The 16,957-nt window shown below is 39.1% G+C and overlaps 1 protein-coding gene across 1 annotated transcript in view; it reads right to left on the minus strand.

The window, feature by feature from the left end:
* Positions 1-11,027: 11,027 nt before the first annotated feature.
* CCNB3 (cyclin B3) overlaps positions 11,028-16,957 on the minus strand; it is a 74,547-nt gene continuing 68,617 nt past the window's right edge. Inside the window, exons 6-8 of the mRNA XM_056128613.1 lie at positions 15,873-16,022; positions 11,314-11,444; positions 11,028-11,100 (exon numbers count right to left, since the gene is read on the minus strand). Of these exons, the coding sequence (XP_055984588.1) occupies positions 11,028-11,100; positions 11,314-11,444; positions 15,873-16,022 (354 nt within the window). The remainder of the gene's footprint in view (positions 11,101-11,313; positions 11,445-15,872; positions 16,023-16,957) is intronic.

A 16,957-nucleotide genomic window follows, 5' to 3' on the forward strand; every position in this document is an offset into this window, starting at 1 on the left:
GCGCTGAAATTAGAAGTAAATCACACACAGAAACAGAAAATTAAATCAAACACCTGGAAATTAAACAGTGCGCTATTGAACAACGAGTGGCTTAGAAAGGAAATCAAAGAGGAAATCAAAAGATTCCTAAAATTGAATGAAAATGAGAACACGAGTTACCAAAATTTATGGGATACAGCAAAAGCTGTGTTATGAGGAAAGTTTATAGCTCCACAAGCATTCCTCAGGAAGGAGGAGCGAGCGCACATAAATAACTTAACCTCACAGCTTAAGAGCTTGGAGAAGGACCAACAAAAGGAGCACAACCCGACCAGGAGGAAGGAAATAATAAAACTCAGAGCAGAGATTAACGAGATGGAAACCCAAAAAACAATCCGAAAGATCAATGAAACCAAGAGCTGGTTTTTTGAGAAAATTAACAAGATAGATAAGCCTCTAGCAAAACTCACAAAGAAAGGGAGAGAGAAAACCCTAATAAACTGAATCAGAAATGAAAAGGGGTCATTACAACAGAAACTACAGAAATTCAAAGGATCATCAGGGAGTACTTTGAGAAGCTTTATGCCACGGAACATCAAAACCTCGAGAAAATGGATAAATTCCTAGACTCCTACAGACTCCCAAGGCTGAACCAAGAAGACCTGGAATACCTGAACAGACCTTTCACCATCAAGGAAATTGAAATGGTAATACAAAGTCTCCCTAAGCACAAAAGTCCCCGCCTGGATGGATTCACTAGTGAATGCTTCCAAGTCTTTAAAGAGGACTTACTCCCAATCCTCTTTGAGATTTTCCACGAAATTGAAATATCAAAACCACTTCCAAACAGTTTCGAGGAAGCAAATGTTACCCTGATACCTAAAAGCAGACAGAGATTCTACAAAGAAAGAGAATTACAGGCCGATATCCCTGATGAACACAGATGCAAAGATCCTCAACAAACTACTAGCAAATAGAATTCAATTACCCATCAAAAAGATCATACACCATGACTAAGTAAGATTCATCCCAGGGATGCAAGGATGGTTTAATGTTCATAAATCAGTCAACATAATCCATCATATCAACAAAAGAATAGATCAAATCCATATGATCCTACAATAGATGCTGAGAAAGCATTTGACAAGGTCCAGCACCCCTTTATGATGAAAACCCTAGCCAAAATGGGTATGGGGGGACTTTCCTCAACATAGTTAAAGCCATCTACCACAAGCCTACAGCAAGCATCATCCTCAATGGGTAAAAACTGAGAACCTTCCCGCTAAGGTCAAGGACGACACAAGGATGCCCACTGTCTCCACTGCTGTTCAATATATTACAGGAATTACTCGCTATAGTGATTAGGCAAGAAGAAGATATTAAGGGCATTCAGGTAGGAAAGGAAGAAATCAAGCTCTCACTATTCGCAGATGATATGAAACTATATTTAGAGAACCCTATAACCTCCCCCAAGAAACTCCTAGAAACAATAGACTTGTATAGTAAAGTTGCAGGCTATAAAATCAATACCCAAAAGTCCATGGCTTTCCTATATGCAAAGAGTGAGAGAGAAGAAAGTGACATGAAAAAAACAAACAATCCCTTTCAAAATTGTGCCCCCAAAAATCAAGTACATAGGAATCAGCTTAACTAAGGAAGTAAAGGACCTGTACAAAGAAAACTACAAAACACTACTTCAGGAATTAAAAGAGGACATGAGAAACTGGAAATATATCCCCTGCTCATGGGTCAGGAGAGTTAACATTATCAAAATGGCAATACTTCCCAAAGCATTGTACAAATTCAATGAAATCCCTATAAGGATACCCATGACATTCTTCAAAGAACTGCAGTAAACACTCCTGAAATTCATATCGAACAATAAGCCCCCACGAAGAGCTAAAGTAATTCTTGGGAAAAAGAAAATGGGAGGAATCAACCTCCCTAACTTCAAGATCTACTACAAAGCAGTAATAATTAAAACAGCATGGTACTGGAACAAAGGTAGAGCTGCAGACCAATGGAACGGAGTTGAATACAGTGACATCTCCCCTAAATCATATAATCATCTAATCTTTGATAAAGGTGCAAGAAATGTGAGGTGGAGTAAGGAAAACCTCTTTAACTTATTGTGCTGGCAAAACTGGATGGCTACATGCAAAAAATGGGCTCAGAACTCTGCCTACAACCATGTAAAAAAGTAAGATCCAAATGGATTAAAGACCTCAACATCAGACTGGAAACCATAACCTATATTGAAGACAAAGTTGGCAAAACCCTCCATGACATTGAAGCTTATGTTATCTTCAAAGATGTCACGCCACTGGCTGACCAAGTGAAAACAGAGATAGATAAATGGGACTATCTTCAAGTTCTGTACCTCTAAAGAAACAGTGACCAAAATACAAAGACAGTCTACAGAATGGGAAAGGATATTCGCCGAATACACATCTGACAAGGGGTTGATATGAAGGATATATAAAGTACTGATTGAACTCTACAAGAAGAAAAATCCAACCCCATCAAAAAATGGGGCAATAAAATGAACAGAAACTTTCTCAAAGAATAAATTCAAATGGCAAAAAAAGCACATGAGAAAATGCTCTACATCATTAATCATCAGGGAGATTAAGATTAAAACCACAATGAGATACCATCTCACACCTCAGAGATTTGTCCACATCCAAAAGAACAGAAGCAACTTATGTTGGCGCGGATGTGGCGAGAAAGGGACACTCTTTCACTGTTGGTGGGAATGCCGACTGGTTCAGCCCTTCGGGAAAACAGTATGGACGATTCTCAAAAAATTAGAAATTGAGCTCCCATTTGACCCAGCAATACCACTTCTGGGAATATATCCCAGAGAGGCAAAAATGTATAGTCGAAGTGACATCTGCACTTGTTTGTTCATTGCAGTACTCTTTACAATAGCCAGAATCTGGACGAAACCTGAGTGCCCAAGAACAGATGACTGGTTAAAGAAACTTTGGTACATCTACACAATGGATTACTATGTAGCTGTTACAAAAGATGAAGTCATGAAATTTACATACAAGTGATACTACATGGAAAGTATCATGCTAAGCAAAATGAGTCAGAAATAGAGGGACAGACATAGAAACATTGCATTCCTCTGGGGAACATAAAATAACAAAATAGGAGATTAATACCCGAGAATAGCCGAGATCAGTACCAGGAGGATTAATCCATGGCTTAGAGGCCAGCCGGACATTCTAGGGGAAAGGGCAGCTCAGATAGATATGGGAGCACCAAATAAAGGGTTTTGGGAGGATCCTCACAGGATAGGAGATGCATGTAGAAAGTAGACTATGGACCAAGCATGATTGCCACTCTGTGCCTCTTTTGCAGACCACAACATCCCAAAGAGAGAGAAAACAAACGGGAATGCCCTGCATAGAGGCAGGGTGTTATGGGGTTTGGGGGGTGGGAGGGATACTGGGATCCATGGTGGTAGAGAATGGGCACTGGTGGAGGCATGGGTATTTGATCATTGTATAATCAAAACCCAAGCACAAAAATTTGTAAGTCTACAACTGTAACTCATGGTGTTTCACTAATAAAAATAAAATAGACCCAAAAATTTCAATAAAAATATCCATGAATTAAAAAAAAACAGCAATTCTCTTCACATAGTACCTCAGAAAACCAATTACCTTGGAATCAGTTTAACTAAAGAGGTGAAGAATCTATACAAATAAAAATACAAAACAGTACTTCAAGAAATAAAAGAGGACACTAGGAAATGGAGACACAACCTCTGCTCATGCATAGGGATGACTAACATTATCAAAATGGCAATACTCCCTAAAGCACTATACAGATTTAATGCCGTCCCTATCCGGATACCATGACATTCTTCAAAGATATAGGCAAAATACTCCTGAAATTCATATGAAACAATAAACTCCCATGAATAGTTAAAGCAATCCTTGAGAAACAGAAGGGTTGCATCACCTTCCCCAACTTCAAACTATACTACAAAGTAGTAGTAATTAAACCAACATGGTATTGGACTGCAAGGCAAATGCCCTACAGCTGTGCTATATGTATTGGACTAGAAACAGACCCACAGACCAATGGAACAGAGGTGAATATTGTGTCACTGACTCTCAAATACATTATCACTTAATCTTTGATAAAGGAGCAAGAAATGTGAATTGGAACAACAAAAGCCTCTACAACAAAGTGGTGCTGGAAAAACTGGACAGCCTCCTGCAAAAAAATGAACTGAACACTTACTTCTGTCTAACACCAGGCACAAAAGTCGGACCAAAGTGGATGATAGACGTCTATATCAGACCTGAATCCTTAAGGTACATCGAGGAAGATATAGGTAGAACAGTCAATGACATTGAAGCTAAAAGCATCTATAAGGATTAAACACCATTTACCAAGCAAGTGGAAACAAACATAAACAAACGGGACTACATTAAACTAAGAAGCTTCTGCAACTCAAAAGAAACAGTGACCAAAATACAGAGAGAGCCCACAGACTGGGAAATAATATTTATCCAACACCCATCTGACACGGGGCTATTATCTAGGACATACAAGACAACTAGTAAAATTGTACAAGAAAAAACCTCCAACCCCACCAAAAATGGGAAGAAGAAATGAACAGAAGCTTCCTCAGAAAAGAAATACAAGTGGCCGAAAGGCACATGAAAAAATGCTCTACATCGTTAATCATCATGGAGATGCAAATCAAAACAAAAATGAGATATCATTTCACACCACACAGACTGACACACATCAAAAAGAACAAGAATAATCAATACTGGTGTGGATGTGAAGAGAAAAGGACTCTTTTTCATTGTTGGTGGGAATGCAGACTTGTCCAGTCTTTTTGGGAAATAATAAGGGGAATACTTCAAAAACTAGAAATTGAGCTTCCATCTGACCCCAAATACAATTTCTGGGAATATACCCCGAGTGTACCAAAAAGCACACTATAATTGACATCTTCAGCAATATATTCATTGCAGCACTGTTCACAATAGTCAGAATCTGGAAACAACCTGAGTGCCCAAGAACAGATGAGTGGTACATCTACACAATGGATTACTTTGCAGCTGTTAGGAAAGATGGAGTCATGAAATTTGCTTATAAGTGGATGGTCATGGAGAGTATCATGCTAAGTGAAATGAGTCAGAAAGAGAGGGACAGACATAGAATGACTACAGTCATTTGTGGGATATAAAATAGCATGAGACTGACACCCAAGGACAGTTATCACAAGGGCCAGAATATTTCTCCATAGTCAGAAGCCTGCCTCGTGATTTGGGGGAGAAGGCAACTGGAATAGGAAAGGGATCACTAAGTCAATGATGGCTGGAGGCATCATTTGGGATGGGAGACGTGTGCTGAAACTAGGTAAAGGAACAAATGTGATAGCCTCTCAGTATCTATATTACAAACCATAATACCCAATACTAGAGAGAAAGTATATGGGAAATTTTCTGACATAAAGGCCAGGGGAGGGTTGGGATGAGGGGGGGAATACTGGGGATATTGGTGGTGGAAAATGTGCAGTGGTGAAGGGATGGGTGTCTGATCATTGTATGAATGAAACTCAAACATGTAACCATATCTGAAACTTAAACAAGCTTTGTAACCATATCTTATGGTGATTCAATAATAATAATAATAATAATAATAAAATCAACAGCTAAAAATAGGCACATAGATAAATGCAATAGAATAGAGAACACAGACAGTCAAGAAGTAAACCCAGAAATGCTTAGGCATTTAATGTATGGCAAAGGAGCTAAAAGCAAAGATAAAATGCAGAAAATCTCCTCAGTAAATTGCGTGGAAAGAAAGTGGGAAACTAGTGTTTAGGGCTGGAAAGGGCACAGTGAGAGTGTTAAAGGGAGAGGATGAATGAAAAAATAAATGAACTGGATCATTGCTTAGTACCAAACTCAATTTGGATTAATATCTGAATATCAGAAACCATAAAATACATAGAAGGAAGCATAGGTTATAGACTTTAGGACTTTACAACTGATGTATATCTGGATATTCAACTCCAATGGCCTGGGAAACAAAAGCAAGAATAAATAGGACTCCATGAAATTAGAAAGCCTCAATATAAAAAAATAATAAATTACCACATATACAAAATGGCAAACTAGAAATTTGGAGATATTTGTATATCACATATCAGACTAGGCTTAATATCCATAATATACAAATATTGAACACAACTCAACAGCAAAATGGCAAGCAATCAAAACTGGGTTAAAGGCCTGATAAACACTTCTCCAATGAAGACATAAAAATGATTCAGACACATGAAAGAAAAGAGGCTCATCACACCACTTATTAACGTGAAAATGAAAATCAAAGTAACTTTTTACTGTAAAAATAATATATATCAAAAAATTTAGAAACTAGGTTGGGTATAGATGTAGGGAAAGAGGATCTCTGGTACACTATTGTTTGGAAAGTAAATTGGTATAGTTTTATGTAAAATGGTATGCAGATTCTTTTGAAAACTAAAAATTAAAAATCCCCTATCACCATAAATACCACTTAGCCATTTATGCAAAATATATAAATCCAGCAATAACACTTAGCCATTTATGCAAAATATATGAAAGTGCTAATTTGAAAGAATTATGTTCATAGCTGCATTAATCATAATAGCCAAAATATGAAATCAAACCAAATGTCTATCAACAAATGACTGAAGTATCTGTGTTATACTCAATAGAATACTATTGGGTCACTTAAAAAGATTAAACTGTGTCATTTAGGGAAAAATGAATGAACTTAAAGTGCTTATGCTGAATGAAATGTCAGAAAGTCAGAGTTTTCTGTTGGTTTCACTCATATGTGGAATAAGAGTAACTAAAGCAAATGAACACAACTCGGAGAAAACTTTGGTGGTTATCAGTGGGATAGGGGAGACGTATTGGAGAAATAGGTGTAAGGATCTTACAGTAAGGGGATGGTATTTGAACTTTGGTTGTGGGTGCTGAATGTCACATGAAGAGGTGTGAAGCTAAATCCTGTAAATTCAAAAATATTGAAAAACCATGATAAATTAACAACATAGAAAGTACCACATGAGATATATTTTGGTATTAGATATTGGTATGGTGAAAATATTGAGTAAATGGTCTGTTTTATACAGTTTTCTCAATAAATGCTCAAATAATTTATTTAAATACATACAGGTGTGAGGGAGTTTGTGCAGACATTGTCACTCTCATACACTGATGGTGGAAATATAAATTGTTGCATGATTCAGCAGCTCCACTTCGAAGAACTATCCAAAAGAAATGAAAACCTGAGGCCAAGGATGTAGTTCAGAAGAGAGTGATTGCCTTGCATACCTGATACCCTGGGCACAATCTTGGTACTGCACATAAAATACAATTAAAGCATGTCTACAGAAATATTTACATAGAACACTCATGGTACAATTACTTATAACAGCAAAAATGGAAACAAACAAAATTGTCATCAAATGATGACTGGACCAACCAAACACGGTATGGCTATACAAATGAATTTTCAGCAATGAAAGAAAATGAAATAATGGCACTTGCTGCAAAATTTAGTAACCTTGAAAACATGCTAAGAAGTCAGACATTAAAGGACACCTATTTTAGAATTTAATGCATATGAAATGTCTATAATGGGCAAATCTATAGCGACAAAATAAATTAATAGTTGCCAACAGTTTCGCAGAGTGATTTGTGTGCAGAGCAAGATTGGGATTAACTGCTAATGGGTATGGTTTTTCTTTCTTATTGACTCAGTGTGAGATAAACAGTTAAACAGCTGTTCATGGTTGGGTTTTAGTCATACAATGTTCCAATACCCATTTCTCCACCAATGTACATTTTTCACTACCAATAACCCCAGTTTTCCTATCACTACCACTCCCATCTCAGCCTGCCTCTATTACAGGCATTTTTCTTTTTTCTCTCTCTCATTTTGGACATTATTTTTGCAATACAGGTCTGAGAGTTTATTATGTTCCTTTACCTACTTTCAGCACGCAGTTTTTATCTAGTGATCATCTCCAACAATCATTTTCATAGTGGACACTTCTCTATACCTACTGCTTTCTACCTCAGCAATTGAGGCGGGCATCCAACCATGGACCAATCCTCCTGGCTCTTGTTTCCACTATCCTTTAATATTAGTCTCAGACTGTGTTTTTTATATAACACAAATTAATACAGTTATTCTGTCTCTCCTTCTCCTGACTCATTTCACTCAGCATGATACTCTCCATGTCCACTGGTATCAGTTTTCCTTGAAGGTGAGTAAAGTGTTCCAAAACTAGATTGTGGTAAAAGGCAATTCCCCCGAATATATTAAAATATTGTGGTGTAAATTTCAAATTCATGAGCTCTATGGTTTGTGATTATAACTCAATAAACTGCTACATATGTAAGATTTTGTGGGTCTGGGTCTCTCTCAGTGGTCTTACAAACCTGAGTCCAATGTGCCCATGAACTCAAAGCTCCTCTGGGTCAGAGTGATATTACAGTGGGTATGGTATGGTTTGCCTTGCATGCAACTAGACTGGTTTTTTTATACAGTGTTCAATATTGTCCCCGAACACTGCCAGGGGTAATTCCTGAGTGAACTTCACTGGGTGTGGCCAAAAAAATGCTCATCATCACCCAACTTGCCTGAGTGTGATCCAGGCAGCTCTGCATTTAGGGATCCCTTGCACCACAATGAAATAAGTGATTTCCAAAACATCACAACCAAGTATGTATGAGCACAACTAAATATAAATATTGTGAGCACTGAAACTAGATATGTAATCCCTAGAGAATACAGCAAACAAAAAAGTGTGTGAGCACAACTAAAGTGTACAGGTCTCTGTGAGCAAGAACACTACACAATCAAGTGTGCGAACCCTAAAAAGTGTCACAGTCAATTGTGTGTGCACAAAAACCAAGTGTGTACAACCTTAAGTTACTGGAATAAAATTGGGTGGAGATCAATACATTAAAGTTCCAAAGAAGAGCCATTATATATAACTACAGTCATCAAAATATAAGAATAAATCAGCACTGAAGTAGTATAATTACTTCTTTAATAAGGCATTAAATAACAAGATTCAGGTCTAAGCATTATCATTATTTTTAAGTAGGTGTGAATGTAAAATAAATAGAGATGTGCAACAGCGACAACAAAAATAACAAATGGTTAACACCCACAAATGGTTGGAAAAGAGGGTAAACAACCAAATATGTTCATCTTTTCCCATAATAAAGCTCCAGAATTTTTTCAAAAAGGTATACGACACTTCCTTTTGGTGAGGCTGTAGATACGCAGGATGGATTTTAGTCCAGTGCTTTTAGTTTATTATGCAAAGTTGGATGTTCTAGCTAAATCATGCACAAGCAAAACGGACCTCTGGTCATCTTGCAAAGATATACCCTTGTTCATCTTGCAAAGCAGTGGAATGGGGCAGGAGGGAAGGCAGTGATGTTCACCAAGGTCCAAGTTTGGATGGAGGAAACAGAGGAAAAGAAAGCACCTAGAAATCTGACATTTTGGACATGAACTCCTCCTGTCCTTACCCTGCCAGAAAAGGTGATGTGACTTGAATAGTGTGCTGAGCCACAGGGCCAGAACTGGGGAGATATCTTCCCTGTTCCTTCTTCAATGACTAGTCCCTACACCAGAAACCCAACCTCAAGAACTGTATTCAAAACATTTGGCAAGAGGTAACAAATGCCTAGACCAATCAAACAGTTGCCAGTCACAGTTCTAGGACAGAGGTCTGGGGGTTTCTGCTGTCAGAGACATTAATAGCTTCATTACCTAGGTTGTTGGAAGGGGGAAGATACAAGAATGAATAGTAGTGACTTTTTATTAGGTAGCACAAAAAAGTTCACCTCACTCACCTCCCTTCTGTGTTAATAACTGAGATAGCTGTGCTAGGATAAAACATCCCAGAGATGGGAGGGAGAGGGGTGGAGCGGGAGAAAAGAGAGGTGAGAGAGAAAGATGGGAAGAGGATGAGTGTAGCAAGAGGAGAGAGAGAAGAAAAGATTAAGCGAGGGAGTAAATGATGTTAGAGAAAGGAAGGGGGAGGGAGAGAGAAGATGAGTGACAAGAAGGAGTGAGGGAGAGAAAGGAGAAAGAGTGGAGGTTAGGAGGGAGAGGGGACTGAGAGGGGGAAAGAATAAAGAGCAGGAGGGAGAAAAGAGAGAAAAGGGAGAAAGGGAAGAGAAAGGAAGAAAGGGAAGAAGAGAGAAACGGATAGGGAGATAGGGAATAAGAAAGGGAGGGAAGGAGAGATGACTAGATGAAGAGAGATGGAAAGGGAAAGGGAAAAGGGAAGAGAGTCAGGAGGGAGAGAAAGAAAGGGTGTAGGAGGGATTGGGCATTCACAGGTGGACTTTTTCCTCTTGAGGGGCCAAAACAGATTTCAGCATGCAACTCCAAACTAATTTTTCATACATAGTCTAGAAAACTATCAAACTAGGAAAACAGGCTATGTTTGCATTAAAATCCCGGTCCCTAACATTTTGTGAACTAGAGAGAAGAGAAGAAAACAAGAAACTGAAATGGGAAGAAAGGGTCTTTGCCCACACTTTAAACCGCCACCAATCTGCTAGTGAAATCTCTTCCTGAACTGCTACAAACTTGTTTTTAGTTCAATTTCTCTTACAGAGAAGAGAAGACCTCCAAAGAGAGAAGGGAACTGGGAAAGCTAGATTCGGAGGTACAGACTTCATTAGGCAAGGAAAAAAATACTTGGGTCCATGAGCAATAAAAGGGGAGTAAAAACACTTTAAGAACTATTCATTTTTATTTAACTTTAAATAAGAGAAAATAACTTATTCTCATTCATAAAAACACTTAAATATGTATAGTGTAGTGTCATAAGCTTATGAAGATAGAAAGAATGAAAGTAATTTCATCAAACAATAAATTCAAGAATAGAATTAACACATTGAAGAACATAATAAATAACACCCAGATCCCTGCGGGCTGCATTTGGGAGCATCGGATCCTCAGCTTTGGAATAAATCTCAGAATTATTCACTTTTCATAAGCTTTTCCAGCCACAACAAGTTCAGGGGCGGTGTTCTGGCAACTTGGAAAAAGACCCTGCAAATAGAGGAGGGGTTTATTTAGTACCCAGAAGATCAAAGCAAGCAGGCTACAGGGAACAGTGGTCCAGAGGACCAGAGCTTCCCTCTCCTATCTAATCCTGGGTCAGAAACTAAAGGTCCATTATTTTCTTCTACTCCTTATGTGGGGGCTGCTCTGGGCTTTCTTTGACTATGTACAATCCCAGGTCAACTGGAGCTCAGTACTTACCGGTGAGAATACTTCAATTTTATACTCTTGAGGTCCTTAGTAGGATTCAAAGACAACAGAACGTTCAATTGTAATACCAAGGAGTGAAGCTCAGAAATCTTGTAGCCACTGCATGTCTCTAAGGCAAAAGCCTGGAATCAACATGAACAATGATTTTTATAACAGGAAGCAGACCTTTCAACTATACCACTGGCTGGGCTCAAGGGGACCATATGGGGTGCAGGGATCAAACCCATGTTGGCTGTGTACAAGGAAAAGCCCTACCCTCTGTTCTATCTCTCCAGCCCCACTAGTCAAAGATCTTGAAAACTCATAAGGCACAAACACTGATCAATGGTTATAGGGCACTACTTAGAATACTAGGTTACTAATTTCTGTATTCATAGGTGCCAACTAAACTATAATAAGCCATAGGTAATCATGTGACCTAAAATCTACACAAAAATCTATAGAATGAAAATGACTTTTTCTTTAGCCACTCATAGTTAAGAGCAGATGACCAAGTAAACCTCAGAACAAACTTGAGGCCCCATTTCAATAGCTAACAGGAACTTAAGCTTGTTCTCCCCGCTCTGGCTCTTACAACTCTCAATCCACATGTTCATTTTCTCATTCAACTTAAAAATGCCCATTACTAAGCAGAATCAGTATACCAGCAAACTTAAGAGCAAAACTTCTGGCAGAAAACTGTATTTAAATTCTAGCTTCACTGACTACATGGCCTGGATCTAGTTATTTAACCTTTCTTTCCCTCACTTTCCCAAATTGCCAACTGGGGAATCATTACAGCAATTACACCCTAGAATTAAATTAGTTAATATATAGAACAAGGAACTGAGTCCAGCACATAATTAAGTGTGCAGACAATGAAGAGTAAGCTTAGCAAGCCCTCTGCAGAACACTGGAAATATAAAGATGATTAAGGCTTCTGTGCTTCAGATGTCTATAGTCCAATGAAAGAGAGATGTTAAGTATACAGAGAATTAGAAAATGTGCAGCAAGTCTTATGGTGGAAGTGTTCACAGAGCCCTGAGGGGCAAAGCAGCACCATCTATGAATATTGGAAAAATAAAATATAGCTTCAAAAAGGATAGTCAGTAATGAGTGTTGAAAGGTCAAATGCAAGATCAAAAGGCAGAAAAGAAAGATTCTTCCTATAAGGCTTCTGAAGATGCTAAACTATTTTCCCTGAACTCCTTTTTAACCCAAATATCTTGCCTGAAAATCCAAATATCTTATCTGGAAGTGTGGCTGGGGGCTAAAAAGACCACACTTTACTTTTTTATGTGGCACTTATACTTCTGCAGGAATTGCAGGGCTCCAGTGAATACTGTTTGGAAACCACTGCCACAGGCAAAGGACAGTCATTAGCATGCTGAGCAAATAATGGGCTAAACATTATCTTGGATGTATTAAGTAAAATGAATACCCTATCACTTCAGGTCCAATGTTTTGCCTTGACTATGATAAAAAGTCTTTTTACTGGTGTTTCCACTTTTACACTGCTATCCAGTACACTTCTTGTACTGTGACATCAGTAGTAATTTCCAAACTACAAAAACAGGAGTACATTAGTTCTTGGTCTGAAAATCTTCCCACAACATAATTTAACATGGGTGTCTCCATATGGCATTAAAGGTCTAGCAAAGGGAACAATCCCTACCATTCTGGTTTCATGTCTCACTATTCCTCACTGATACAATCTTGACTCTTGTTATGGAAAATGCCCTATTCTATCCCAAATGCATCATAGGCTTTCCTTATTATCTTCACATCTTTCTAATCATTGTTCATTCCACTTAGAATATCTCTTCTCACAACTCACAACTCATGTTTCAGGAGCCAATCCAATCCAAAAGTCTTCCTCTTTGAAGCCTCTCTTATCTATAAAGAAGTAACATAAAGAACTGTGGAAGGGATGACCTGAAGTCAGGTCAAGAGGACATTTAGCACTCAGTGTTTTAGCCAAGAGTTAATACTGCATTATTTCTATATTGGTTGGAAAGTGGTTTGCTACCCTAAATTCGGGTGGAGCGATAGCACAGCAGGTAGGGCGTCTGCCTTGCACGCAGCCAACATGGCCGACCCGAGTTCGATTCCTCCGCCCCTCTCGGAGAGCCCGGCAAGCTACCGAGAGTATTCGATATGCCAGACACAGTAACAACAAAGTCTCCAATGGAGACGTTACTGGGCCCGCTCGAGCAAATCGACGATCAACGGGAGGGCCTTTACCTTTACCTTTTACCCTAAATTCCACAACGTCCCTTTAGAGTCTTCCAGATGGCTACAAGATCCTGAATTCAATGCCTCATTATCAGCATTAAGGCCTCCCTGATCAGGGCTCCAGGCCTATAGTTCTATCTTGTTCTTTTTTGCCACACCTGATATACTCAAGTCTTACTCTGGGCTCTGCATTCAGAGATCACTCCTGGCCAAGGTGTGTGTGTGTGTGTGTGTGTGTGTGTGTGTGTGTGTGTGTGTGGAGGAGGTGGTGTTGGAATATGTGGTGCCAAGGATCAAACCCAGGTTGGCTGCTTTCAAGGCACATAACTTAACACACTGTACTATCTCTTCATCCCATCTATTTGTTCTTATTATATCTTATTATGGAGTAGGTAAAGCTCCATACCTCCTGTACTATTGTTCCAGCCCACTCTTTTACTTCTTTGTATGTGACACATCAGTAAAAACTCATAGCCTCTGTAAAGCTGGTTTTATTCACAAGTTTTCATAAAACCAAGAAAACATCACATAAAAATTTTATTCATATTTAGAGGGGGAGACATTTGTGATTTTCCTCTTTCCTCAGAGAAGAGCATTATAGCACACCTCCAAATTCCTCCCTTTATACACATGTTTGTTTTCACTATGCAATTCTCTAAGTGAGTGCACTTCTAATACAAGCTCCCTCAGAAGAAGACTCTCAAAAGCTGAGAGCACTGCAAAGGTGGAATGGTGTCAGATAAGAAAGGGTCCCACCCACCAGAGTAACATTTTATTAGTCTTTTTTACAATATTTTAGGTAAGTTTTATTTAAAATAATGGACATTAAGGCTAAGAAAAAGGAAATCAAACACTTTAAAAAACATTTCACTAGGAATGCTTTAGAAAGTAGTCAAGCCCTAAGATACCAAGATGTTAAAAATTTTTAATTGTGAATACACAGCAGCTTTGTCACCAAGACTCCCACAACCTAATTTATATCTTTCTCATAAGCCACCCTATGTTTTTAGTTTTATTTTAATTGAATTACCATGAATTACAAAATTATAAAGTTATTTATGGTTGAGTCTAAAGCATACAATGCTCCAACACCAATCCCTTCACCAGTGTCTACTTCCCTCCAATTTCCCTCCTCAGTTTCTGTCTGTCCACCCCCTGCCTGCCTCATTGACAAGCACTTTCTTCGTTTTACTTTCCTTTAATAATTGTGGCTTCCACAATCAAGGGACAGGTATGCGGTTTCCAGGACTAAATCTCTATGCCACATGACAGCAGAGGTACCGGGCTGTCCCTCCCTGGCGTCCCGCCCACTTGTCAGCCCGGCTGTCACCCCCACAATGTGCCTCCGGGCGCCACATTAGTGCACCAACAGCCCTGATCCAGAGACATAGCAGTAAGTCCCAGAAAACACCACAGAGCTGGAGATCTCTCCGGGTCCTATACAGAGCCAATTTCACAGCAGCAATGCAGATGGAGCAAGTGCAGTCTCCCTGCCTATTCCAGATGCAATTCCAGCGACCAAGAGCTTCCACAAGCAAGACCCAAGTATGCGGGTTTCAGTACTAAATCTCCATGGCACATGGTGGCAGAGGTGACAGGCTCCCCCTCCCTGGCTTACCACCTGCTCATCAGCCTGGCTGTCACACCAACAATGTATCTCTGGGTGCCATCTTGGCCCAGATACAGCCCTGGTCCAGAGACAGCCAATTGAATCCCAAAATGGATTAGTGCCCTTCAGAAATGTCTCTGGAACCCAACCATTTACAATCTAGGATTCCAGAAGTGCATGGCCACAGCACCCATGATATTCAAAATGAGCAATGGACAATAAATGACCTAGCATCTGCCCCTGGCAGGCAGGCTTGAATGGTGGTAAGAAAATTCGAGCAAAACATAATGACCAAAAGTGGAGAGAATATTGGGGAAATTGCGTGCCATGGAGGCAGAGTGAGGACTGGGATGGGGGGAATATACTGGGGACACTGGTGATGGAAAGTGTGCACTGGTGGAGGGATGGGTGTTTGATCATTATATGGCTTAATCTCAAACATGAAAGCTTTGTAACTGTATCTCATAGTGATTAAATAAAAAATGAAAGCAATGTGGAGTTCATGCCCAATTCAATCAGCTTAATCAATGGCTGAATAAATAGCAGTGCTCTTACATTAAAAAAAAAGAATTGTGTTCTACTGTTGCTGATAGGGTAGCACATATCACTTTACCTCTTTTTAGCACTACTTCTCCTCCAGAGTTCATATTGATGTCTTCCCTGACCTATTCCCTTTACCCTGAAATGCCACCAGTGATTTTAAATCTTGCCTCTGGCAAATGATTACCTTATTTTTGAGATTATTTATATAGAGGGATAGGAGATAGGAGGCAGCAGCAAGCTTGGAAGCCTTCACCTCGATAAAGGCATAGTTCTGCAGTGTCAACTCACATATGAAGTAGGACAAGGTCACAGTCTGCTTGTTAGTAGGAACAAACTGAAAGCAGAAAGAAGTCGGTTTCAATCAATTTAGAAAGTTTATCAAGAAGACCCACTACATCTAATCTGTCCAGTTAGAGGCCTAAACATCTCTTTAAGTAATACAGCACTCCAGCTAGTATGATTAACTCTCAGGACTCTACTCCCAAATCACAGGATTTTTAGTGGGGATAATGATACTTGCAGTAGGACTTGCCATCATTAGGAGTTTTAATGAAATTATCAAGTGTGCATTTCATACCTTCTCCCAGGTACCAAATGTACAAGTCATCTTTTGAAACACTAATGTTTCCCAGCTCTGACTTTACACTTGTTTCTACCCTAGGAGGTGCTTCTTATGTTTCCTCCTCTCCACTTTTGTCTGAATTTTTATAATTTTTAAAAATTCAGGCACCACAATTTACAAAGCATACAACAATAGCATTTCAGGCATACAATGTTTCAACTCCAATCCCACCATGAGTGGGTTGACAACACCAGCGTCAGAGTCTCTGCACTAATATCCTCAGATCTCCCACTTATACTCAGCTTTCCTCCTTATGAGTCATATTTTTTAAATTTTTAAATATTGCAGTTTGGGGCCCAGTCTTATAGTCAGTTGTGTTGCCTCTAGTGGTTTTAGTGGTTTGGATAAATCCAGATACCTCACTTCTTACCTGATTGTTTAAAATTATGATCACAACATAGAGAAAAGTACACAATATAATGCTGTGACATAAAATGGATCATTATAAAGTAAGTTCCATTATAACTAATGAGATTTATGAGAAAGAAGAGAACCTTGCCAAGAATCTCGCTCAAACTTCTGATGCGTCCCGATTAAAGAAAGTTCTCCCTCTTCCCCTATTCAGCCCTCTTCTTAGAACTTAAAGGCACATAATGGAAATCTGCAATTTCTACCCCACCCCACACCCCTGACACATACATACCATC

The sequence above is a fragment of the Sorex fumeus genome, unplaced genomic scaffold (assembly GCF_029834395.1).
Source record: "Sorex fumeus unplaced genomic scaffold, SorFum_2.1 ptg000065l, whole genome shotgun sequence".
In the NCBI taxonomy this organism is placed as follows: Eukaryota; Metazoa; Chordata; class Mammalia; order Eulipotyphla; family Soricidae; genus Sorex; species Sorex fumeus.